The 27,309-nt window shown below is 46.1% G+C and overlaps 1 protein-coding gene across 3 annotated transcripts in view; it reads left to right on the forward strand.

Annotated features, from left to right (window-relative positions):
• LOC140386627 (collagen alpha-1(XXVI) chain-like) overlaps window positions 1-27,309 on the forward strand; it is a 472,629-nt gene that overhangs the window by 386,856 nt on the left and 58,464 nt on the right. For all 3 annotated transcript variants that reach the window (XM_072469109.1, XM_072469110.1, XM_072469111.1), the window contains 2 exons: window positions 10,216-10,269; window positions 22,875-22,919. In XM_072469109.1, coding sequence (XP_072325210.1) covers window positions 10,216-10,269; window positions 22,875-22,919 — 99 coding nt within the window. The remainder of the gene's footprint in view (window positions 1-10,215; window positions 10,270-22,874; window positions 22,920-27,309) is intronic.

Genomic DNA, 27,309 nt, shown 5'->3' on the forward strand with positions numbered 1-27,309 from the left:
AATGTTAAGTAATGGGTTAAGAGACATTGCAATTAGTTGTCTCATTTATGTTAAGTATCCATTAATTGACACTGATATGTAAAGGGGCTTTAGGTGGCCTCTGTCAGGTGGTGTGTTGTTAAGAGTTTTATGCAGAGGTAGGCTGTGGAAGTGAAATAAATGGTGTTTGGTGAAAAGGAAACAAGAACTTTAGACTCTTCATTTCACAGCAACTAAAACGTCTCACAATGGAAGCAGAGGATGGTTGCCGTGCAAATGTGAAGGTTTGAAAGATACAACTTTTCCTGATCAAACCAAGGAGTGAGTGAGAAGGAAAAAAAAAGATACATGGCTGAAGCCAGGATAAAGATGGCTGGATATGACTATCCTCCCTTATTTTCTGAAAGGGAATAGTACGACCAATGGAGAAGTGCAGTAGTTATGTGGACTAAAGTAACTGCTTTGGGAAAGAGAAAACTAGGTATGGCATTGGCTCTTTCTCTACCATATGGCAGTAAAATCCGAAACAAAGTGCTTTCTGAGCTGGAATTGGAAGAGTTAGACTCAGAAGAAGGTCTGGAGACTTTATTACATTATATGGATAAGATTTATAAGAAAGATGACTTGTTAAGTGCGTATGAAGCATGGTCGGATTTTGATAAGTTCCGAAAAATGGAGGATATCTCCATGGAAGATGATATAATGGAATTTGGCAGACTATATAAAAGTCTGCACAAACACAATCTGGAATTTCCACAGTCTGTGTTGGCCTTTAAATTACTTGACAGTGCTAGAGTGAGCAACATGGATAGGCTCCTGGTTTTGACAGGAGTTCAGTTTATTGATAAGGATACCTTATTCGAACAGATGACGAAAGCTTTACAAAAGTTTCTGGGGAAACATTCGATTCCGATGGCTCTGATGACCCAAATAGGTCAGCCTGCAATAAGGCAGAATATGGAAGATACACTAGTAACAGGATGGCAAAATCGTATGGCTACGAACAGGGCTCAAGACTATAGACTGAGATCGAGACAAGGAAATTATGAAGACAGAAACCCAGTTAGAACCTATAATAGGAAGATGAACCCCAGAAATGCACGGGGCATGATAAATCGATGTTTTCGATGTGACTCTCAATACCATTATGCTTTCAACTGTCCAACTCGTTATGATAGAGTGTTTGAAGCGACACATGGCACGGACGAGTCAGAAGAGGAAAAAGATAGTGACCAGAAAGAAGGCCATAAGAACATAAGAACTAGGAACCGGAGTAGGCCATCTGGCCCTTCGAGACTGCTCCGCCATTCAATGAGATCATGGCTGATCTTTATTCTTTAGAAAGGTATCTATCTTTTTCTTAAAAACGTTTAAAGAAGGAGCCTCAACTGCTTCACTGGGCAAGGAATTCCAGAGATTCACAACCCTTTGGGTGAAGAAGTTCATCCTAAACTCGGTCCTAAATCTACTTCCCCTTATTTTGATGCTTTGCCCCCTAGTTTTGCTTTCCCCGACGAGTGGAAACAACCTGCCCGCATCTATCCTATCTATTCCCTTCATAATTTTATACGTCTCAATAAAATCCCCCCCGCATCCTTCTAAACTCCAATGAGTACACTCCCAGTCTACTCAACCTCTCGTCATAATCTAATCCCCTCCACTCTGGGATCAACCTAGTGAATCTCCTCTGCACTCCCTCCAGTGCCAATATAAGGACATATTAGGTAAGGAGACCAAAACTGAACACAATACTCCAGATGCGGCCTCACCAACACCCTATACAATTGCAGCATAACCTCACTAGTCTTGAACTCCATCCCTCGAGCAATGAAAGACAAAACTCGATTAGCCTTCTTAATCACCTGTTGCACCTGCACGCCAACTTTTTGCGACTCGTGCACCAGCACACCCAGGTCCCTCTGCACAGCAGCATGTTTTAACATCTTACCGTTTAAATAATAATCCATTCTGCTGTTATTCCTCCCAAAATGGATAGCCTCACACTTGGCAACATTGAATTCCATCTGCCAGACCCTAGCCCATTCACCTAACCTATCCAAATCCTTCTGCAGACCTCCGGTATCCTCTGCCCTTTTTGCTTTACCACTCATCTTCGTGTCGTCTGCAAACTTTGACACATTGCACTTGGTCCCCAACTCCAAATCGTCAATGTAAATTGTGAACAACTGCGGGCCCAACACTGATCCTTGAGGGACCCCACTAGTTACAGGTTGCCAACCAGAGAAACACCCATTTATCCCCACTCTCTGCTTTCTGTTAGTTAACCAATCCTCTACCCATGCTACCACTTTACCCTCAATGCCATGCATCTTTAGTTTATGCAGCAACCTTTTGTGTGGCACCTTGTCAAAAGCTTTCTGGAAATCCAGATATACCACATCCATTGGCTCCCCGTTATCTACTGCACTGGTAACGTCCTCAAAAAATCCTACCAAATCAGTCAGACACGACCTACCCTTTGTGAACCCATGCTGCGTCTGCCCAATGGGACAATTTCCCTCCAGGTGCCCCGCTATTTCCTCCTTAATGATAGATTCCAGCATTTTCCCTACAACCGAAGTTAAGCTTACCGGCCTGTAATTACCCGCTTTCTGCCGACCTCCTTTTTTAAACAGTGGTGTCACGTTTGCTACTTTCCAATCCTCTGGGACCACCCCAGAGTCTAGTGAATTTTGATAAATTAGCACTAGTGCGTTTACAATTTCCCTAGCCATCTCTTTTAACACTCTGGGATACATCCCATCAGGGCCAGGAGACTTGTCTACCTTTAGGCCCATTAGCTTGCCCAATACTGCCTCCTTAGTGATTACAATCATCTCAAGGTCCTCACCTATCATATCCTTATTTCCATCAGTCACTGGCATGTTATTTGTGTCCTCCACTGTGAAGACTGACCCAAAAAACCTGTTCAGCTCCTCAGCCATTTCCCCGTCTCCTATTATTAAATCTCCCTTCTCATCTTCCAAAGGACCAATATTTACCTTAGCCACTCTTTTTTGTCTTATATATTTGTCGAAGCTTTTACTATCTGCTTTTATGTTCTGAGCCAGTTTACTTTCATAGTCTACCTTACTCTTCTTTATGGCTTTTTTAGTAGCTTTCTGTTGTCCCCTAAAGACTTCCCAGTCCTCTAGTCTCCCACTAATTTTTGCCACTGTGTATGTTTTTTCCTTCAATTTGATACTCTCCCTCACCTCCTTAGATATCCACGGTCGATTTTTCCCCTTTCTACCGTCTTTCTTTTTTGTCGGTATGAACCTTTTCTGAACACTGTGAAAGATCGCTCGGAAGGTTCTCCACTGTTCCTCAACTGCTTCACCATGAAGTCTTTGCTCCCAGTCTACCTTAGCTAGTTCTTCTCTCATCCCATTGTAATCGCCTTTGTTTAAGCACAAAACACTAGTGTTTGATTTTACCTTGTCATCCTCCAACTGTATTTTAAATTCCACCATATTGTGGTCGCTCCTTCCAAGAGGATCCCGAACTATGAGATCATTAATCAATCCTGCCTCATTACACAGGACCTGATCTAGGACCGCTTGTTCACTTGTAGGTTCCATTACATACTGTTCCAGGAAATTATCCCGTGCACATTCTATAAACTCCTCATCAAGGCTGCCTTTACCAACCTGGTTAAACCAATCGATATGCAGATTAAAATCTCCCATGATAACCGCTGTACCATTTCTACATGCATCCGTTATTTCTTTGCTTATTGCCTGCCCCACCATCCTGTTACTATTTGGTGGCCTATAGACTACTCCTATCAGTGACCTTTTCGCCTTACTATTCCTGATTTCCACCCAAATTGATTCAACCTTGTCCTCCAAAGCACCAATATCATCCCTTACTATTGCTCGGATGCCATCCTTAAACAACAAAGTTACACCACCGCCCTTTACCGTCCATTCTATCCTTTCGTATAGTCTGATACCCTTGGATATTTAACTCCCAGTCGTGACCATCTTTTATCCATGTTTCAGTAATGGCTGCTAAATCATAGTCATTCACGATGATTTGCGCCATTAACTCATTTACCTTATTTTGTATACTACGAGCATTCAGGAAAAGTACACTTATGCTGTTTTTTATGTCTTTGTTATAGAACATAGAACGATACAGCGCAGTACAGGCCCTTCGGCCCACGATGTTGCACCGAAACAAAAGCCATCTAACCTACACTATGCCATTATCATCCATATGTTTATCCAATAAACTTTTAAATGCCCTCAATGTTGGCGAGTTCACTACTGTAGCAGGTAGGGCATTCCACGGCCTCACTACTCTTTGCGTAAAGAACCTACCTCTGACCTCTGTCCTATATCTATTACCCCTCAGTTTAAAGTTATGTCCCCTCATGCCAGCCATATCCATCCGCGGGAGAAGGCTCTCACTGTCCACCCTATCCAACCCCCTGATCATTTTGTATGCCTCTATTAGGTCTCCTCTTAACCTTCTTCTCTCCAACGAAAACAACCTCAAGTCCATCAGCCTTTCCTCATAAGATTTTCCCTCCATACCAGGCAACATCCTGGTAAATCTCCTCTGCACCCGCTCCAAAGCCTCCACGTCCTTCCTATAATGCGGTGACCAGAACTGTACGCAATACTCCAAATGCGGCCGTACCAGAGTTCTGTACAGCTGCAACATGACCTCCCGACTCCGGAACTCAGTCCCTCTACCAATAAAGGCCAACACCTCCATAGGCCTTCTTCACAACCCTATCAACCTGGGTGGCAACTTTCAGGGATCTATGTACATGGACACCTAGATCCCTCTGCTCATCCACACTTTCAAGAACTTTACCATTAGCCAAATATTCCGCATTCCTGTTATTCCTTCCAAAGTGAATCACCTCACACTTCTCTACATTAAACTCCATTTGCCACTTCTCAGCCCAGCTCTGCAGCTTATCTATATCCCTCTGTAACCTGCTACATCCTTCCACACTATCAACAACACCACCGACTTTAGTATCGTCTGCAAATTTACTCACCCACTCTTCTGCGCCTTCCTCTAGGTCATTGATAAAAATGACAAACAGCAACGGCCCCAGAACAGATCCTTGTGGTACTCCACTTGTGACTGTACTCCATTCTGAACATTTCCCATCAACCACCACCCTCTGTCTTCTTTCAGCTAGCCAATTTCTGATCCACATCTCTAAATCACCCTCAATCCCCAGCCTCCGTATTTTTTGCAATAGCCTACCGTGGGGAACCTTATCAAACGCTTTGCTGAAATCCATATACACCACATCAACTGCTCTACCCTCGTCTACCTGTTCAGTCACCTTCTCAAAGAACTCAATAAGGTTTGTGAGGCATGACCTACCCTTCACAAAGCCATGCTGACTATCCCTGATCATATTATTCCTATCTAGATGATTATAAATCTTGTCTCTTATAATCCCCTCCAAGACTTTACCCACTACAGACGTGAGGCTCACCGGTCTATAGTTGCCGGTCTCTGCTCCCCTTTTTGAACAAAGGGACCACATTTGCTGTCCTCCAGTCCTCTGGCACTATTCCTGTAGCCAATGATGACATAAAAATCAAAGCCAATGGCCCAGCAATCTCTTCCCTGGCCTCCCAGAGAATCCTAGGATAAATCCCATCAGGTCCCGGGGACTTATCTATTTTCAGCCTGTCCAGAATTGCCAACACCTCTTCCCTACGTACCTCAATGCCATCTATTCTATTAGCCTGGGGCTCAGCATTCTCCTCCACAACATTATCTTTTTCCTGAGTGAATACTGACGAAAAATATTCATTTAGTATCTCGCCTATCTCTTCAGACTCCACACACAATTTCCCATCCCTGTCCTTGACTGGTCCTACTCTTTCCCTAGTCATTCGCTTATTCCTGACATACCTATAGAAAGCTTTTGGGTTTTCCTTGATCCTTCCTGCCAAATACTTCTCATGTCCCCTCCTTGCTCGTCTTAGCTCTCTCTTTAGATCCTTCCTCGCTACCTTGTAACTATCCATCGCCCCAACCGAAACTTCACACTTCATCTTCACATAGGCCTCCTTCTTCCTCTTAACAAGAGATTCCACTTCCTTGGTAAACCACGGTTCCCTCGCTCGATGCCTTCCTCCCTGCCTGACCGGTACATACTTATCAAGAACACGCAGTAGCTGATCCTTGAACAAGCCCCACTTATCCAGTGTGCCCAACACTTGCAGCCTACTTCTCCACCTTATCCCCCCCAAGTCACGTCTAATGGCATCATAATTGCCCTTCCCCCAGCTATAACTCTTGCCCTGCGGTGTATACTTATCCCTTTCCATCATTAACGTAAACGTCACCGAATTGTGGTCACTGTCCCCAAAGTGCTCTCCTACCTCCAAATCCAACACCTGGCCTGGTTCATTACCCAAAACCAAATCCAACATGGCCTCGCCTCTTGTTGGCCTGTCAACATATTGTGTCAGGAAACCCTCCTGCACACACTGTACAAAAAACGACCCATCTATTGTACTCGAACTATATCTTTTCCAGTCAATATTTGGAAAGTTAAAGTCTCCTATAATAACTACCCTGTTACTTTCGCTCTTATCCAGGATCATCCTCACCATCCTTTCCTCTACATCCCTAGAACTATTTGGAGGCCTATAGAAGACTCCCAACAGGGTGACCTCTCCTTTCCTGTTTCTAACCTCCGCCCATACTACCTCGGAAGATGAGTCCCCATCTAGCATCCTCTCCGCCACCGCAATACTGCTCTTGACTAGCAGCGCCACACCTCCCCCTCTTTTGCCTCCTTCTCTGAGCTTACTAAAACACCTAAACCCCGGAACCTGCAACATCCATTCCTGTCCCTGCTCTATCCATGTCTCCGAAATGGCCACAACATCGAAGTCCCAGGTACCAACCCATGCTGCCAGTTCCCCAACCTTATTTTGTATACTCCTGGCATTGAAGTAGACACACTTCAAACCACCTACCTGAACACTGGCCCCCTCCTGCGACGTCAAATCTGTGCTCCTGACCTCTATACTCTCATTCTCCCTTACCCTAAAACTACAATCCAGGTTCCCATGCCCCTGCTGCATTCGTTTAAACCCCCCCAAAGAGCACTAACAAATCTCCCCCCCAGGATATTTGTGCCCTTCAGGTTCAGATGTAGACCATCCTGTCTGTAGAGGTCCCACCTTCCCCAGAAAGAGCCCCAGTTATTCAGAAATCTAAATCCCTTCCGCCTGCACCATCCCTGTAGCCACGTGTTTAATTGCTCTCTCTCCCTATTCCTCATCTCACTATCACGTGGCACGGGCAACAATGAACTGTTTGTTCTAGTTCTGAGCTTCCATCCTAGCTCCCTGAAAGCCTGCCTGACATCCTTGTCCCCTTTCCTACCTATGTCGTTAGTGCCAATGTGGACCACGACTTGGGGCTGCTCCCCCTCCCCCTAAGGACCCGGAAAACACGATCCGAGACATCACGTACCCTTGCACCTGGGAGGCAACATACCAAACGTGAGTCTCTCACGCTCCCACAAAATCTCCTATCTGTGCCCCTGACTATCGAGTCCCCAATTACTAATGCTCTGCTCCTCTCCCCCCTTCCCTTCTGAGCAACAGGGACAGACTCCGTGCCAGAGGCCCGTACCCCATGGCTTACCCCTGGTAAGTCCCCCCCCCACAAGTATCCAAAGCGGTATACTTGTTTCTCAGGGGAACGACCGCAGGGGATCCCTGCACTGACTGCTTTTCCCAGTCCCTCTTACAGTTACCCATCTATCTCCAATCTTTGGTGTAACTAATTCCCTGAAGCTGCTATCTATGACCCCCTCTGCCTCCCGAATGATCCGAAGTTCTTCCAACTCCAGCTCCAGTTCCCTAACTCGGTCTTGGAGGAGCTGGAGATGGCTGCATTTCCTGCAGGTAAAATCAGCAGGGACACTAGCGGCATCCCTCACCTCAAACATCCTGCATGAGGAACATCCCTCTAACTTTCTACCAAGATCTGGCTAACAACTAAATTAAATTAAACAAAAAAATAATAATAATAATAATAAAATATGGTACTTACCTCACACCAATGGGTTTTATTATTAGGTTAGAGGAGGAGGGCGCTGATATGTAAAGGGGCTTCAGGTGGCCTCTGTCAGGTGGTGTGTTGTTAAGAGTTTTGTGCAGAGGCTGTGGAAGTGAAATAAATGGTGTTTGGTGAAAAGGAAACAAGAACTTTAAACTCTTCATTTCACAGCAACTAAAACGTCTAACAAAGAAACTGCAGTTTTCGGAATTCTTCAGTTTTCAGAATTCCGGATAAGGGATATTCGACCGGTATGTCCGTGGGGCAAAGTTTAGAGGAGATGTGCGAGGCAGGTTTTTTACACAGAGGGTGGTGAGTGCCTGGAACACGTTGCCAGGGGAGGTTGTGGAAGCAGATACATTAACGGCTTTCAAAAGGCATCTTGACAAACACATGGATGGGATGGGTATAGAGGGATACGGCACAAGGAAGTGCTGAGGGTTTTGGCAAAGGTTGGTGCCATGACCGGTACAGGCTTGGAGGGCCAAAAGGCCTGTTCCTGTGTTGTATTCTTTTTTCTTTATGTAGGTACTGCAAGTAATTAGGAAAGCGAATAGAATGTTATTGTTCATTGTAAGGGGAATTGATTACAATAGTAGGAAGGTTATGCTTCATTTCTACAGGGCGCTAGTGAGAGCACATCTGGAGTATTGTGCATCGTATTGTGGAAAGGTCCTTTATTTAAGGGGCCAGTTTAGCTCAGTTGGCTGGACAGCTGGTTCATGATGCAGAACAAGGCCAACATCGCGGGTTCAGCTCCTGCACCGGCTGAGGTTAATGATGAATGGCCTGCTTCTCAACCTTGCCTCTCGCCTGAGGTGTGGTGACCCCCGAGTTAAATCATCACCAGTCAATTCTCTCCCTCAAAGGGGAAAGGAGCCTATGGTCATGCAACTTTACTTATTTTATTGAAGAAAAGATGTAAACGCATTGGAAGCTGTTCGGCGAAGGTTTATTAAACCAATAGCTGAAATAAGTGGGTCTTATGAGGAAAGGTCGGACAGGTTAGATTTGTATCCACTGGAGTTTAGAACAGTAAGACGAGACTTGATTGAAGCATATAAGATCCAAAGCGGTATAGACAAGGTAAATAGTGAGAAACTGTTCCCACTCGAGGACTCGAGGGCACAAATTAAAAATAATTGTCAAAAGGAGTAGAAGTGATGTGAGGAAAGACATGTTCACCCAGAGGGCGCTGGAGTCTGGAGCGATCTTCTGAAGAGGGTGGTGGAGGCAGGTAGGATCAAGATATTCAAAAGGGAATTGGATTTCTATCTGAAAAGAGAGAAGAGTGCAAGGTTATGGCGAAGGCAGGGGAGTGGGTTTCGGTAGAATGCTCTTTCCGAGGGTCAGTGCAGATTTGATGGGCCTAGACTGTAAAGATTTGGTGATTAACTGTCGAAAGATAAAGGGCGGCCTGTTTAAGACTCATCTGATGAAGGAGCTGCGCTCCGAAAGCTATAACCCAAATATACCAGTTGGACTTTAACCTGGTGTTGTTCTTACTGTGCCCACCCCAGTTCAACGCCGGCATCTCCACATCATATTTAAGATAGAGATGAGGAGAATCTTTTTCTCTTGGAGTCTCTTGAACTCTCTTCCTCAAAAGGCAGTGGAAGCAGAGGGGCTGGATTCTCCCCTTCCCCAGCCACGTGTAACTAGTAGAGTTGACTAGGGAGACCCTTTGGATGTGATTTATTTAGTGTTTTCATCTTCCCACAGCTTGTCAGTGGGATTTCCCATTGTAACCACCCCACACCGCTGTGAAATCCGTGGGCAGGCCGTGCTGACATTGGGAAAAGTGAATCCTGACAATGGAGAATTCTGTCCAGAATCTTTGAATATTTTTAAGGCAAAGCTGGATAGATTCTTGGTTAACAAGGGGGGGGGAGTGAAAGGTTATCAGGTGTGGGCAGGAATGTGGGGTTGAGGTTCCAATCAGATCAGCCATGATCGTATTGAATATCAGAGCAGGCTCGTCCTGCTCTTAATTGGTATGTTTTTATGTTGATGATAATTACTCTGTTGGCAGCTGTGGGGTTTACATTCTAGATGCTCACCAATGTGAAAGAAGCTGACCTTTGACTTGAGAACGATCACCACGAAATGTACTTGCTGATAATTCAACAGAAATAGTCAGATTTACAAGCTCTTGTGTTTTTTTAATTCCAGGGCAACCCAGGGAGCTCCGGTCTACCTGGTCCAAAAGGAGATTCAGGTGACAGAGTAAGTGCAATCTTTTAATTAGCTGCTAGTTGGTTCTGTTCCATAAAAACAAACACATTATTGGATAGTGGATAATTCACTTTCTGCATCCTCCAGAAAATGATCAAATGCTGAGGAAAAGATGCATCCCTTTATAAATTCTTGTTGGATTCCACAACTGCTTGTGACCAAAGTAAGGTTTACTCAATTGTGGATGCTTTCCTTACTTTCCCTAGACATAATATAGCCATTAGTGATCATTTTCCAAAATTCTTTGGATTCTGGAATGGTTTATACAGATTGAAGGGTAAATAATATAACCCTGCTATTCAAAAAGGGAGGTAGAGAGAAAACAGGGAACTATAGACCAGTGAGCTTTAAATCGGTAGTAGGTAAGTTGTGAGAGTCCATTATCAAGGATTTCATAGCGGACTGTTTAGCAGACAGGAAGCAAAACGTTGGAATAAATGGGTCCTTTTCCGATTGGCAAGCAGTGACTAGCGGTGTGCCGCAGGGATCTGTGCTAGAACCTCAAGTGTTCACGTTATATATTAATGATTTGGATGAGGGAACTAAATGTATTATCTCCATTAAGATTGCCGTTTAGAAGAGTGAGAGGGGATCTCATAGACACTTATAAAATTCTAACCGGTGTAAGGGACTTGTTAAATCTTTGTGTGTTCCATGTTTCTCTTTTTAAATTCCTGTCCTGCAACATTACAGGCTTTTGGTTTTGAGCTCCCAGCTGCAAGTTGCGATTTAGACTGACCAGGCAGACCCCTTGGTTCAGTATTTTCCGTGACATAGCCCATGATGTCATTTGATGGACTTGGTGAGCTCTTTTTAAATTTTGGGACATCTTCTATTCTTGATTGAGATTGCTGATGCCTTTCAGAAGATTGTGGAATGGAAGGCAGTCTCCATTTTGTCTCAGTTCTGTATAGTCTTGGACAGTAGCAGAAGCAGTCTCCAACCAGTTTTGTGAAGGTTTAGAGTTAATTGATTTAAAAGCTGCAAGCATTTTCTCCAGCCAGGCTTTTGCAAGTTAAATCTCTCCCAGAAAGACTGCAACTCTTCTTTTTCATTATTCGACTAGGGTGAGCAGAGCTGGACATTCTCCCTATCAGGCCTGTGAAGGTTTAACTGCTGGTTGAAAGACTGCATTCAATAACCAGTCTGTGAAAGTTTAAATCTATGATTGAAAGGCTAGGGAGCTGAAACTGACTTTTCTCTCTGCTGTTAGTTTAACTTGTGGGAGGTCCTTGTCCAGTGTCACCCGCTGGCAGAGAGGCTGTTTGAAGATCCAAAGATCCATTTCAACTGTCATGTGAAGAACTGTAGATTGAGCTCTGTGAGGCTGATGGTCCATCCACTGGGCGCAAGTGATCCTATTTTCTATGTATCTTTAAAAAAATAAAGATACATAGAAAATACATGCTCAGTCTTTCAACACCATTAGATATGTAAACGTTGCAGTCAGTGACATACCTTTCAACACCATTAGCTATCTAAACTTTACAGTCAGTGACATACCTTTGAAGTGTTCACTAATTTCAGTAAAAACAAGTGGATACAAGTCACCACATTTAATTATTTAGGTAAAATTTGCGAGCAATGGAAATGTAACCCTGTGTTGTGTGTGTTCAGTATCCACATCAATATTCTCTAATGTATAAGGCTTTAGATATAAACTCATCTACGTGAGGCCACATAGTCAATCATAATCCTAGTCCCTTTTTGGGACAATACCAGATTAGGCATACCTTTCAGATGATTCCTCTCAATTTTAGATTGAGAAAGACAGATGATAAATTGGTCTTCAGGGCTGATCCAGCTCGCCATAAATGAAAGGAGCCCCCGCCAAGGGTATTACCATTGTCCCAATAGTATTTTCAACAAGTTTCTGACATTATAATATCCCAGATATTATTAGGATCTAGGAGCTACTCCTCTGTAATGTATATCCCCAGCAAAGAGGGTATGGAGTCAAGTTCACGAGTTAGTGATATTGAAGACTGTGTGAAATTCTAAATTAATACAATCTAGGACCGGACCCTAACATTTTCTGGGATACCGGACAGAAACCACAATTTATCTTTTAATTTGTAAAGCAGTGAGGAAAGTATGCTTCTCTCCAAGAGTGATTCCACACACTTATAGGGATATGGTTTATTGGGTGTTTTATTATTAACACAGTATTTAACTACCTTTAATAACACAGAAATATAGCTTACAATTACCAGTTAAAGAATGCTTAACAATAAAATGAAACCTTTTAACGCCTAACATTACCACCTTTATCTCCAATCAAGCAAAACCCATTACAGGTCAAAACCCACTTTTAATTAAAGTTAACAAACACAAGATTACTTTCCAGCCTCTGGATAAAGAATTCCTTGAAACGACTGCTTGGAGAGAGAGAGATCTGTCATGAAACATCCTACAGATTCTTGTCTGTTACAGACTGCCACTTAACCTGACAGACTTTTCCAGCAGCTTCTGTTCCAACACACAACTTCCGCAGAGCTAACCAACTGCATCAGTCCTGTTACAGACCTGGCTCTTCCCATTCATTATATCAAATTTATCCCACTCAAATCCCATGACCTAATTACTGAAGTTTAAACACAGTGGGCAGGATTTACTGGCCTCGTCCTGCTCGACTTGGTGATATGACAAGGCCGTTGAGCCTCATGAGAGGCTTCTCAAGTGATTCATGATGCTTGAGACGTCTCGCAAGATTCAACAGAATATCGCAAGATGTCGCGATCTAGATTTTGCCCTCACTGCTCGAAATCCAGATCAGCATATTTAAAAGAACCAATGAACGAGGCCTCGAACAAGCGCTGTTTAGTAATGGTCCACACAAATGTAGACTAGTCATAATCGCACCTGGGAGGTGTCTCAGGCTATTGGAGACCCTTGGGTGATCAGCGACAGGGCAGGGTGGTACCCTGGCACTCCCGCTGGCACCTCGGAACCTTGACACTGTCTTCCAGTGCCACCATGGCATTGACAGAGGTCTGGGTGGCACTTCCAGGATGCCAGGCTGGCAGTACCAAGGTGTCCAAATGCCATATTGCCCATGCCAACGGTCAGGCCTGGGGTGCCTTGCCCTTAAGATGGGACTCGAAGACCCCGGACGAGTTAAGTTGGTGAAGTTGGGGGAGTCCAGAGGCCAGCATGGAGTCACTGAGGGGGTTTGAAAGATCAGGGATGCCTTATAAAATGGCACCCTGATCCACGAGTAGGTTTCCTGCACTGGCAATCTGAGTTTGTCAGTGCAGGGAGAATGCTCACGGATCGGGGCACCATTTTTAAAGCCTCACTAGTGCAGCAAATAACTAAAGTGTGGCCTCGACAGGGTGTACCTCTCCGAGGCCAAAGATAACAACAAAGTGCCGTTGAACAGCTCTGCAGCTACTCGAAACACTCTGCTAAACACATCCAGCAGAGGGCAGTAGAGCGGAGCTGCTGATGGGCTGTTGTGGGGGAAATTTGCATACATCCATGTGCTCACCCTAACTTGAAGGTGTACCTCAGCAAGCGACCCTAGCTGTTCAAGTGAAAACAAGCATCCAGCAGAGGGCAGTAGAGTGGAGCTGCTGATGGGCTGTTGTGGGGGACATTTGCATACGTCCATGTGCTCACCCTAACTTGAAGGTGTACCTCAGCAAGAGACCCTAGCTGTTCAAGTGAAGGCAAGCATCCAGCAGAGGGCAGTAGAGTGGAGCTGCTGATTGGCTGTTGCGGGGGAAATTTGCATACGTCCGTGTGCTCACCCTAACCTGAAGGTGTACCTCAGCAAGAAACTCTAGTTGTTCAAGTGAAGACAACCAGCCAGCAGAGGGCAGTAGAGCGGAGCTGCTGATTGGCTGTCGCGGGGGAAATTTGCATAAGTCCGTGTGCTCACCCTAACTTGAAGGTGGTTTGTGGAGGAGCTGTTGTCAAGTGACACTTAAACCCAAAACACTTCTTCAGTGTTTCCCTCCCTACCCCCTTCTCTAACCAAAAAGACAACAACCACTGTTTAGATCAAGAGGTAGGCTCGAGGGCAGGTAGAAGTCAAAAGAAGTTGAACCGTGACATCACAGCCTGCAGGTAAGGGATTGGCTGGTGACTGGTAAGTAGTTTTTATTTTATTTTCCCTCCGGTGTTATCGTGAGGGGCGCAGAGGTTGCTGAGTGAGTGCTTGCTGAGAAGGGGAGTGAATAACAGGTAAGCTCTTTCTTTCTTTTTTTTATCTAGAGGGGATGGCAGGGAAGGTAGTGCAAAGTTCCTCCTGCAGCATGTTTGAGGTAAGGGATGCCGTCAGTGTCCCTGCTGATTTCATCTGTGGGAAGTGCACCCATCTCCAGGTTCTCAGAAACCGCGTTAGGGAACTGGAGCTGGAGATGGATGAACTTCGGATCATTTGGGAGGCAGAGGTGGTCATAGATCGAAGCTTCAGAGATGTAGTTACTCCGAAGAATAAAGATAGATGGGTGACGGTGAAAGGGGCTGGGAGGAAGCAGTCAGTACAGGGATCTCCTGTGGTCGTTCCCCTTAGTAACAAGTATACCGCTTTGATACTGTTGGGGGGGGGGGGACTTACCAGGGGTAAGCCATGAGGTACAGGTCTCTGGCAAAGAGTCTGTCCCTGTTGCTCAGAAGGGAAGGGGGGAGAGGAGTAGAGCACTAGTCATTGGAGACTCCATAGTTAGGGGGATAGATAGGAGATTCTGTGGGAATGAGAGAGACTTGCGGTTGGTGTGTTGCCTCCCAGGTGCCAGGGTGCGTGATGTCTCGAATCGTGTTTTCGGGATCCTTAAGGGGGAGGGGGAGCAGCCCCAAGTCGTGGTCCACATAGGTACCAATGACGTAGGTAGGAAAAGCGATAGGGATGTAAGGCAGGAATTCAGGGAGTTAGGGTGGAAACTTAGATCTAGGACAAACAGAGTTATTATCTCTGGGTTGTTACCACGTGCCACGTGATAGCGAGACAAGGAATAGGGAGAGAGAGAAGTTGAAACATGGCTACAGGGATGGTGCAGGAGGGAGGGTTTCAGATTTCTGGATAATTGGGGCTCATTCTGGGGTCGGTGGGACCTGTACAAACGGGATGGTCTACACCTGGACCAAAGGGGTACCAATATCCTGGGGGGGAAATTTGCTAATGCACTTCAGGAGGGTTTAAACTAATTCAGCAGGGGCTTGGGAACCTGAATTGTAGCTCCAGTATATAGGAGGTTGAGAGTAGTGAGGTCATGAGTAAGGTTTCAAAGTTGCAGGAGTGTACCGGCAGGCAGGAAGGTGGTTTAAAGTGTGTCTTCTTCAATGCCAGGAGCATCCGGAATAAGATGGGTGAACTTGCAGCATTGGTTGGTACCTGGGACTTTTCAGAGACATGGATAGAGCAGGGAGAGGAATGGTTGTTGCAGGTGCCGGGGTTTAGATATTTCAGTAAGCTCAGGGAAGGTGGTAAAAGAGGTGGAGGGGTGGCATTGTTAGTTAAGGACAATATTACGGTGACAGAAAGGAGGTTTGATGAGGACTCATCTACTGAGGTAGTATAGGCTGAGGTTAGAAACAGGAAAGGAGAGGTCACCCTGTTAGGGGTTTTCTACAGGCCTCCGAAAAGTTCCAGAGATGTAGAGGAAGGGATTGCAAAGATGATTCTGGATCGGAGCGAAAGCAACAGGGCAGTTGTTATGGGGGACTTTAACTTTCCAAATATTGACTGGAAACGCTATGGTTCGAGAACTTTAGATGGGTCTGTTTTCATCCAATGTGAGCAGGAGGGTTTCCTGACACAATATGTAAATATGAGAGGCAAAGCCATATTGGATTTGGTACTGGGTAATGAACCAGAACAGGGGCAGCACGGTAGCCTTGTGGATAGCACAATTGCTTCACAGCTCCAGGGTCCCAGGTTTGATTCCAGCTTGGGTCACTGTCTGTGCGGAGCCTGCACATCCTCCCCGTGTGTGCGTGGGTTTCCTCCGGGTGCTCCAGTTTCCTCCCACAGTCCAAAGATGTGCAGGTTAGGTGGATTGGCCATTCTAAATTGCCCATAGTGTCCAAAATTGCCCTTAGTGTTGGGTGGGGTTACTGGGTTATGGGGATAGGGTGGAGGTGTTAACCTTGGGTGGGGTGCTCTTTCCAAGAGCCGGTGCAGACTCGATGGGCCGAATGGCCTCCTTCTGCATTGTAAATTCTTTAATGATGAACAGGTGTTAGATTTGGAGGTAGATGAGCACTTTGGTGATCGTGACCACAATTCGATTAAGTTTACTTTAATGATGGAAAGGGATAGGTAAATACCGCAGGGCAAGAGTTATATCTGGGGGAAAGGCAATTATGATGCGATGAGGCAAGACTTAGGATGCATCGGATGGAGAGGAAAACTGCAGGGGATGGGCACAATGGAAATGTGGAGCTTGTTCAAGGAAACAGCTACTGCGTGTCCTTGATAAGTATGTACCTGTTAGGCAGGGAGGAAGTGGTCGAGCAAGGGAACCGTGGTTTACTAAAGCAGTCGAAACACTTGTCAAGAGGAAGAAGGAGGCTTATGTAAAGATGAGACATGAAGGTTCAGTTAGGGCATTCGAGAGTTACAAGTTAGCTAGGAAGGACCTAAAGAGAGGCTAAGAAGAGCCTGGAGGGGACATGAGAAGTCTTTGGCAGGTAGGATCAAGGATAACCCTAAAGCTTTCTATAGATATGTCAGGAATAAACAAATGACTAGGGTAAGAGTAGGGCCAGTCAAGGACAGTAGTGGGAAGTTGTGCTTGGAGTCCGAGGAGATAGAAGAGGTGTTAAATGAATATTTTTCGTCAGTATTCACACAGGAAAAAGACAATGTTGTCGAGGAGAATACTGAGATTCAGGCTACTAGACTAGAAGGGCTTAAGGTTCATATGGAGGAGGTGTTAGCAATTTTGTAAAGTGTGAAAATAGAAAAGTTCCCTGGGCCAGATGGGATTTATCCTAGGATTCTCTGGGAAGCTAAGGAGGAGATTGCTGAGCCTTTGGCTTTGATCTTTAAGTCATCTTTGTCTACAGGAATAGTGCCAGAAGACTGGACGATAGCAAATGTTGTCCCCTTGTTCAAGAAGGGGAGTAGAGACAACCCCGGTAACTATAGACCAGTGAGCCTTACTTCTGTTGTGGGAAAAATCTTGGAAAGGTTTATAAGAGCTAGGATGTATAAGCATCTGGAAAGGAATAATTTGATTAGAGATAGTCAACACGGTTTTGTGAAGGGTAGGTCGTGCCTCACAAACCTTATTGAGTTCTTTGAGAAGGTGACCAAACAGGTGGATGAGGGTAAAGCAGTTGATGTGGTGTGTATGGATTTCAGTAAAGTGTTTGATAAGGTTCCCCACGGTAGGCTACTGCAGAAAATACGGAGGCATGGGATTCAGGGTGATTTAGCAGTTTGTATCAGAAATTGGCTAGCTGGAAGAAGACAAAGGGTGGTGGTTGGTGGGAAATGTTCAGACTGGAGTCCAGTTACTAGTGGTGTACACAAGGATCTGTTTTGGGGCCACTGCTGTTTGTAATTTTTATAAATGACCAGGAGGAAGGCATAGAATGTGGGTGAGTAAATTTGCAGATGACACTAAAGTCGGTGGAGTTGTGGACAGTGCGGAAGGATGTTACAAGTTACAGAAGGACATAGATAAGCTGCAGCGCTGGGCTGAGAGGTGGCAAATGGAGTTTAATGCAGAAAAGTGTGAAGTGATTCATTTTGGAAGGAATAACAGAAAGACAGAGTACTGGGCTAATGGTAAGATTCCTGGCAGTGTGGATGAGCAGAGAGATCTCGGTGTCCATGTACATAGATCCCTGAAAGTTGCCACCCAGGTTGAGAGGGTTGTTAAGAAGGCGTACGGTGTGTTAGCTTTTATTGATAGAGGGATTGAGTTTCGGAGCCATGAGGTCATGTTGCAGCTGTACAAAGCTCTGGTGCGGCCGCATTTGGAGTATTGCGTGCAATTCTGGTTGCCGCATTATAGGAAGGATGTGGAAGCATTGGAAAGGGTGCAGAGGAGATTTACCAGAATGTTGCCTGGTATGGAGGGAAGATCTTATGAGGAAATGCTGAGGGACTTGAGGCTGTTTTCGTGAGAGAGAAGAAGGTTAAGAGGTGACTTAATTGAGGCATACAAGATGATCAGAGGATTGGATAGGGTGGACAGTGAGAGCCTTTTACCTTGGATGGTGATGTCTAGCACGAGGGGACATAGCTTTAAATTGAGGGGAGATAGATATAGGACAGATGTCAGAGGTAGGTTCTTTACTCAGAGAGTAGTAAGGGCGTGGAATGCCCTGCCTGCAACAGTAGTGGACTCGCCAACACTAAGGGCACTCAAGTGGTCATTGGATAGACATATGGCCGATAAGGGAATAGTGTAGATAGGCTTTAGAGTGGTTTCACAGGTCGGCGCAACATTGAGGGCTGAAGGGCCTGTACTGCGCTGTAATGTTCTATGTTCTAAAAACAAACTTTTCTTCCGTGTTGAATCGGGCCCAATGTCTCTAATTATCTACTCCGCAGAAATCATGACAAAAACTCATTTGGCCTCCTTTTAAAGATAAACATAGTTTGAAATAATTATGATCCCACTTTTACAACATCTTGATTGCACTTTCTGCAGCCGCAGTTTCTGTCCTTTTAAACCGAGATTTTTTTTGTGTGAATGAAGAGGCATATTCACCTCATTCACCTGAGGGAGGAGCAGTGCTCCAACAGCTAGTGTTTGAAACAAACCTGTTGGACTTTAACTTGGTGTTGTAAGACTTCTACTTTGAGACAATGGAGGTGGCGGAGGCGTTTGTGAAGGCAGAAGGCTTGGAGCATAAGTGAAGAATGGGACTGAAGAGGTGTTGTGGACTGTGAAAGGGGAGTTGGGAGAGTGCCTATATGTAGCTTTGACTTATGTTTTTACTTCATGCTGTTATAGAGGTTAAGTTTTTTTATTGTTCTTTGCAGCAATGTTTTTTTCTGTGATGTGTATGTTTGATTGTTTTTCCTGGGGTTGGGCAGGAGGGGAGGCCTGGACAGGAGCCCCCGCACTCGCAAACTTAAGTCGGCTAATGAACGGAGGTGTCATGAGGCTTGTTCGAGAGGAAGTGGGGGGGGGGGGGGCGGATTCTGGGAGTGGGGGATGGGGTTCGATGTTAACAATGGATAGGAATGGGTCAGGCCCAGTGGGAAGGCCCGGAGTTATGATGATGGTGGATAGGAAGGGAGGGGGAGGGGGAGAGAAACTCCGTGTTAGGATAGTTACGTGGAACGTGAGAGGGCTGGGAGGCCCAGTGAAGAGGTTGAGGATGCTTGCGCACCTGAACAGTTTGAAGGCTGATGTGGCAATGCTGCAGGAGACTTATTTGAGGATGAAGGATCGGGTGAGGCTTAGGAAGGGCTGGGTTAGTCAGGTATTTCACTCGGGTTTTGATGGCAGGGCGTGAGGAGTTGCAGTCCTGGTTAGTAAAAGAGTGAGGTTCCAAATGGACAAAGTGGTGGTGGATCAGGGGGGTAGGTATGTGACAGTGACAGGGGCATTGGAGGGGAGGTTGGAGGCGTTGGTAAGTGTGTATGGTCCCAAGTGGGATTATGTGGGGTTTGCAGAGAAGGTGTATGGGGCTGTCCCCAACTTGGATTCACATTAATTGATAGTGGGTGGAGACTGGAATTTGGTGCAGGAGCCAAAATTGGACAGGTCACAATCCATGATCCCAGTCAGGGGGAGTGAAGGTGTCGGCTGGGAAATGGGAGGAGTGGACCCTTGGAGGTTCTTGCACCCAGAGGAGCGGGTGTATTTGTTTTTCTCTTTGGTTCATAAGTTCTATTCGCAGATAGATTTTTTTAGTGGTGGGGAAGGCGCTGTTGGCTGGAGTCAAGGGGTTTAAATATTCAGCAATTGTGATATCAGGTCATGCGCCGCATTGAGTGGATATGTGTTGGAGAGGGGGGCAGTGCAGAGGCTGGGGTGGAGATTAGATGTGGGGCATGTTGGGGGACCGAGGGTTTTGTTAAAAGATTGGGAAAGTAATTGAGGAATACGCGGGGTTTCGAGGAATATGTGGGGTTTAATTGTACGGGGGACAACTCGCAGGCTGTGGTATGGGAAGCATTGAAGGCAGTATTGAGGGGGGGAGGTGATATCGTTTAAGGCAAAAGTGGATAAGGAGGAGAGGGTGGAATGGCAAAAGTTAATAGATGAAATGTTGGAAGTGGACAGGAGGTATGCAGAGGATGTGGATCCAACACTGTTGGAAAAGAGGAAGGAATTGCAGCCGAGTTTTGACCGGCCAACCACAAGGAAGGCGGTGCGCCAATTGAGGCGGGCGAGGGGAGTGGTTCTACAAGTATTGAGAGAAGACGGCATGCTGGCCGGTCAACTTTGGAGGGAGGCACCGGTGAGGGAAATTGTTCAGGCGCGGGATAGGGCAGGGAAGTTAGTGGTGGCTCTGGACCAGATCAATCGTGTGTTTGAGGAGTTTTATGAGAGGTTGTATAGGTTGGAACCTCGGTGGGGAGGATCGGGAGATGCAGGGATTCCTGGATGGTTTGGAATATCCGATATTGGGGGAGGAGGACAGGGCCACATTGGAGGAGGCGATAGGGGAGCGGGAGATAAAGGATGCGATTGGGAGGATGCAGTCGGGTAAGGTAGCAGGGCCAGATGGGTTTCCGGTGAAGTACTATAAGAAATTTAGGGATAAGTAGGCGCCGCTGATGGAAGCGATAGGGAAGGGGATGTTGCCACAGAATTTGGGGCAGGCATCGATCTCCTTGTTGTTCAAGAAGGATAAGGATCCGACAGAGTGTGGATCGTATAGGCCTATATCACTCTTGAATGTGGATGCAAAGGTGTTGGCGAAGGTGTTGGCGGGTAGGCTGGAGGAGTGCCTCCTGAAAGTGATAGGGGAAGATCAGGTGGGGTTTGTGAAAGGGAGACAGCTCTTTTTGAACATTGGGAGGGTATTGAATGCAGGTATGGCACCGGAGGAGGGGAGGGAGACAGAGGTGTAGTGGCGTTGGACCCCAAGAAGACCTTTGTCCGGGTTGAGTGGGGGTATTTGATGCCGGTTTTGGAGCAGTTTGGGATTGGGCCACGATTTGTGGAGTGGGTTAGATTATTATCTTTTTGCCAAAGACGTTTTTTTAAGGAAGTAGAAAAGATGATTACCTCGTTTATTTGAGGGGGGGGGGGGATGGCGGAGGGAACGGGAGGTGGCTAGGATTAGGGAGGTGCTGTAGCAGAGAGGACAGCAGTCAGAGGGGTTGGGTCTCCCCAATTTACTGTATTATTAATGGGCGGCGAATGCTGAGAAGGTACGGGGCTGGGTTAGAGGGGGAGACTCCCAGTGGGTTAGATTAGAGGAGAGTCTGTGCAGGGGGTCAGGGTTGAGGGCGTGGCAACAGCGCTGCTCCCGATAGCCCATGGGAAATATTCGAGGAGTCCGGTGGTGGTGGTGACGTTGAAGATCTGGAGGCAGAGGGTCAAAGGAAATGCTGATTCGGGGGAATCATAGATTTGAGCCAGGGAGTGGGAGGAAGGTATCGGAGATGGGAGGAGAGGGGAGTTAGGGTGTTTCTGGGGGGCTGCTTTGCGAGGCTGGAGGAGCTGGGGGAGAAATATGGATTGGGGTAGGGGGAGATGCTTAAATATATACAGTCTGAGGTTTCTTGAGGAAGGAGGTACGGAGCTTTCCGGCTCCCACACTGTTGGGAGAGGTACTGACGACGGGGGGAATGGAGAAGGGGGTGGTGTCGGAGATTTATGGGGTGATTCTGGCGGAGGATAAGGTATCGTAGAGAGGATTAAGGCGAAGTGGGAGGAAGAGTTTGGGGATGGTATGGAGGAGGGGTTGTGGTGTGAGGTGCTCCGGAGGGTGAATGCGTCAACTTCGTGCACGAGGTTGGGGCTGATACAGTTGAAGGTGGTCTATAGGATGCACCTCACAAGGACGAGGATGAGACGACTCCTTGAGGGGGTGGATGATGTTTGTGAATGCTGTGGGGGTGGGGCTCTGCAAATCACGTTCATATGTTTTGGTCCTGTCCAAAAGTGGAGGGGTATTGAAGGGAGGTCTTTAGGGTAATCTCATGGGTGGTGAATGTGAGACTCAAACCAGGTCCCCGAGAAGCCATATTCGGGGTATCGGATTGGCCGGGGTTGGAGGGTGATCCTGTTGGGATGGAGGTCATTTACTCCACCCTGTGCCTCGGCGGGGGAACCTGCTGGAATTAAGAAGTTCGAATTGAGGATTTTCAAGAATTGGATGACATCAAACATTAGCGGGTTGCTGTTTGGAATGTTTAGGTTATTGGTGATTATGTAAGGGTTGATGGTGGATTCCTGATTCTTTTTCATTTGTGTTTGGTATTTAAAATGTTGAGGCTGTTTGAGAGTGGGTGGGATAAAGGGATTGTTGACCAGGGGATTGCCATTGTTTTTGTTATTGTTGATTGTCAGTTGGTGGGTGTAAATTTGATGAAAATGTGAAAAAGGAGGAGAATAAAAATATTTTTTTTTAAAAAGAAAGGTGAAATTAGGAAATTCTCCTGTCACCATCAGGTGTCTCTGATAACAAGCCTATTTCACAAATTTGTTATTCTGTTGTATCAACAGGGTCAACCAGGCCTCCGTGGAGAGGATGGCTTTAGAGGATTTCCGGTAAGTTCATCTCTGGTTATAATAATTGACCGGTTCAGACATGTACAGGTGTCTGGTTATAATTATTAACCGGTTCAGACATGTACAGGTGTCTGGTTATAATAATTAACCGGTTCAGACATGTACAGGTGTCTGGTTATAATTATTAACCGGTTCAGACATGTACAGGTGTATTGATCTTATTCACATATAGATGGAGAAGAAGAGTAAACTGAGCAAAGATCCTTTGGAAACTCTGCAGAAAAAATGGGCAGAAACCTAACTGTGGTAGACCGTTCCCATGATGTGCACCCCTCCCAATGTTTCATTTTTGTTAGTTCCCACATGATTTTTAAAAATTATTTTGTGGCATGTGTATGGCAGCAGCTAGGCCAGCATTTATTGCCCGTCCCTAATTGCCCTTGAGAATGTGCAGTGAGCTGCCTTCTTGAGTCACTGCAGGCCATATGGTGTAGTTCCACCCACAGTGCTGTCAGGGAGGGAGTCCCAGGATTTTGACCTGGTGGCAGTGAAGGAACGGCAATATATTTCCAAGTCACGGTGGTGAGTGACTTGGAGGGGATCCTCTAAGTGGTGGGGTTCCTATGTGTCTGGTACCCTTGCCCTAGAAAGATGACAGAGGTCACTGGTTTGGATGGTGCTGTAGAAGGTGCCTTGGTGAGTTGCTGCAATGCATCTTGTGGATGGTACACATTACTGCTACTGTGCATCGGTGGTGGATGAAGTGAATGTGTAAGATTACGCATTGGCAAGTTCTGAACGCAGGTTTTCAGTGCTATTGCCAGGACCTAGCCTTTGCCGTATCCAGTGCCTTCAGCGGTTTCTTTTTAAAAAAATATATTTATGAAAGTTTTTTAACACAATTTTTCTCCCTTACAAACAATAACCCCCCCCCCCCCCCATAACAAAAAAAAAATGAGAAATCGCGCAGAGCAAGATATATACATGGCAAAATGATATATTTACACAGCTTTGTACACTGGCCCTCACCCGTGCGTGCCAGTTTCCCCAACCCTTCATGTTATCTCTTGCTCATCCACCCTCCCAGGCAGTTCCCCCTTTTCCCCCCCCCCCCCCTCCCAGGATGTCCCCTCCAACCCCCCCCCCCCACCCCAAGGTTGCTGCTGCTGCTGACTGACCTTCCTCTAACGCTCCGCGAGATAGTCTAGGAACGGTTGCCACCGCCTGTAGAACCCCTGCGCAGACCCTCTCAAGGCGAACTTAATCCTCTCCAACTTTATGAACCCAGCCATATCATTTATCCAGGCCTCCAGGCTGGGGGGCTTCGCCTCCTTCCACATTAGCAAGATCCTTCGCCGGGCTACTAGGGATGCAAAGGCCAGAATGCCGGCCTCTTTCGCCTCCTGCACTCCCGGTTAGTCCACTACTCCAAACCTTCAGCGGTTTCTTGATATCACATGGAGTGAATTGAATTGGCTGAGGACTGACATCTGTGATGTTGGGGTCTCTGGAGGAGGCCAAAATGGATCATCCACTTGGCACTTCTGGACTAAGACTGCTGCAAATTCTTCAGCCTTGTTTTTTGCATCATTGAGGGGTGAGGATATTTGTGGAGCCTCCTCTTCTGAGTTGTTTCATTGTTCACCGCCATTCAAGGCTGGATGTGGCAGGACTACAGAGCTTAGATCTGATCCATTGGTTGTGGAATTACTGAGCTCTGTCTATTACTTGCTGCTTGTATTGTTTGTCATGAAAATAGTCCTGTGTTGTCACCAGGATAACAGCTTATTTTTTGTTATACTGGTGTTGCTCCTGGCCTGGTATGCCTCCGTTCACACTTCATTGAACCAGGGTTGATCCCCTGGGTTGGTGGTAATGGTGGAGTGGGGGATATGCCGGGCCAGGAGGTTACAGATTGTGGTTGAATACAATTCTGCTGCTGCTGATGGCCCACAGCACCTCATGGATGCCCAGCCTTCAGTTGTTGGATCTGTTTGAAGTTTATCCCATTTAGCACGGTGGTAGTGCCACATGTCACGATGGAGGGTATCCTCAATGTGAAGATGGGACTTTGTCTCCACAAGGACTGTGTGTGGTCATTTCTACCGATACTGTCGTGGACAGATGCATCTGAAACAGGTTGATTGGTGAGGATAAGGTTTTTCCCTGTTGTAGACCCAGTCTAGCAGTTATTTCCTTTAAGACCCAGCCAGCTCAGTCACTCGTGGTGCTTCCGAGAGTTCCGGGATGGTGGTGATGATGATGATGGTGGTCTCTGAGACATAGTCATACTCACGCGTAGCTTTTCCAATTTTGGCACAAGTCCCCATGATGTTTGTATGGAGGAATTTGCAAAGTTGACAGGGCTGGGTTTGCTGTTATTGTTTCTAGTGCCTGGGTTAGCGATGGATGGTCAGTCCAGTTTCTTTCCTTTTCGGATTCGTTGTGGTTTGATACAATGGAGTGACAGTTCAGAGCGCATTTAAGAATCAAATACATTGCTGTGGATCTGGAGTCACATGTCGGCCAGAGTAGGTAAGGATGGCAGGTTTCCTGAAGGGGATGACAATTGGCAGTGACTTCATGGTTACGATTACTGAGACTAGCTTTATTCCAGATCTGATTAATTGACTTACATTCTATACTAACGGCCATGCTCTGCTTCCCAGCCACAGCTTTCCTGCCCAACTCTATCAGAATTTTGATCCATTCCCATCCCTTCATCAGCCTCAATTCTTCCCCCCCCCCCCCCCCCCCCCCCCCCCCCCCCCCCCCCATCCTCAGTTCTCTCCCCACCCTCAGTGCAAACAATGGATGTTTCATTAGTTTATTTAAGATTGGGAAAGACAGATTTTTGTTCTCTCGGGGGAATTAAGGGTTGGGGGGGGGGGGGCGCGGAGAAATGGAATCTATAGAATCCCTACAGTACAGAAGGAGGCCATTCGACCCATCGAGTCTGCAGACCCTCTTAAAAAAGCACCCACTACCCTGCCCCATCCCCACAACTCTTCCCAACCTGCACACCAAGGGGCAATTTATCACGGCCAATCCACCTAATCGGCACATCTTTCGACTGTGGGAGGAAACCGGAGCACCCGGAGGAAACCCATGCAGACACTGGGAGAATGTACACACTCCACACAGTAAGAAGTCTTACAATACCAGGTTAAAGTCCAACAGGTTTGTTTCGAATCACTAGCTTTCGGAGCACTGCTCCTTCCTCAGGTGAATGAAGAGGTAGGTTCCAGAAACATAAACTGTGCTGCCCAAGATCAGCCATGATTGTATTGAATGTTGAGGCAGGCCCAATAGGCCATTTAGCCTGCTCCTGCTATTTCTTCTTCCTAACATTCCACTCCTCCACCTTGCCCAGAAGTGAAAACTTCCTCTTGGCAATTGCTCTGCACTGGGAACCATCTGAATATGTGATAACAATCCCAAACTTCGGATGGTTTTGACTGTCTTACATCAATAGTTACTCAGAAAAAGTGTGAAGAATTAAAACTACTCATAACTTGGTAACTCTCCACCTCATTCCACCACAGGAGTTCCTCCACCACCCTGACCCTCAACGGGATTCATCCCACACCTCTATTACCACACCCAAATTAAGGGTGTGGTAAGCCCCTGAGCACCCACTATGCTAACCCTCACAAGGACCACGAGGGATCACTCATCGATCTCCCCATGGGCTCATCGTGTACGAGTTCCCATGGCAACAGGCTGAGACTCATTAGACCTTTAGATGCCTTAGACCTGGACTGGGAGTTAGTTCTATTAGTCCAGGGCTGGGACACTTATGTTGTTTGCTGTGGGTGTGCTTTACATTTTAGTTTAAAATAAAATTATTTAAACCTTCATCTTCATATCTCCTGGATTGTTACAAGAACAAACCAATAAGGCTGTGAAAGAGCAGATATGAACTCCTGGCTTCATTAATAGACATGGTGCTAAACCTTTACCAGGGTTAGGCCAGTGAGAATACTTGTCTAATTTTGAGCACTGCACCTTCATCAGGATACCAAAGTCCGAGAGATGATGCAGAGGAGGTTTTTCAGATTGTAAATGCGATGAGGTAATTTAGTTATGTACAGAAATTAGAGACTCTGAAATAATCCTCTTTAGAGGAAAGATACTTTGGAGGGATTTAGTGAAAATATTCAAAATTCTAAGGGGTTTTGATTAAGTAGTTGGAGAGAAATTGCTTCCACAAGCAGGAAAATTAGTAACTTGAAGTTATTGATTTCAGATAATTGGCAAAAACAACAGTGGAGAGATGATAAAAGCAAATTACTGTGGATGTTGGAATCTGAAACAAAAAGTGCTGGACAATCTTAGCAGGCCTGACAGCATCTGTGGAGAGAGAGTCTCGATGATTCTTTGTCAAATAATTTTTTTTTACTCTGCAACTCATAATGATGTGCATTGT

This window comes from Scyliorhinus torazame, chromosome 12 (assembly GCF_047496885.1).
Source record: "Scyliorhinus torazame isolate Kashiwa2021f chromosome 12, sScyTor2.1, whole genome shotgun sequence".
NCBI lineage: Eukaryota > Metazoa > Chordata > Chondrichthyes > Carcharhiniformes > Scyliorhinidae > Scyliorhinus > Scyliorhinus torazame.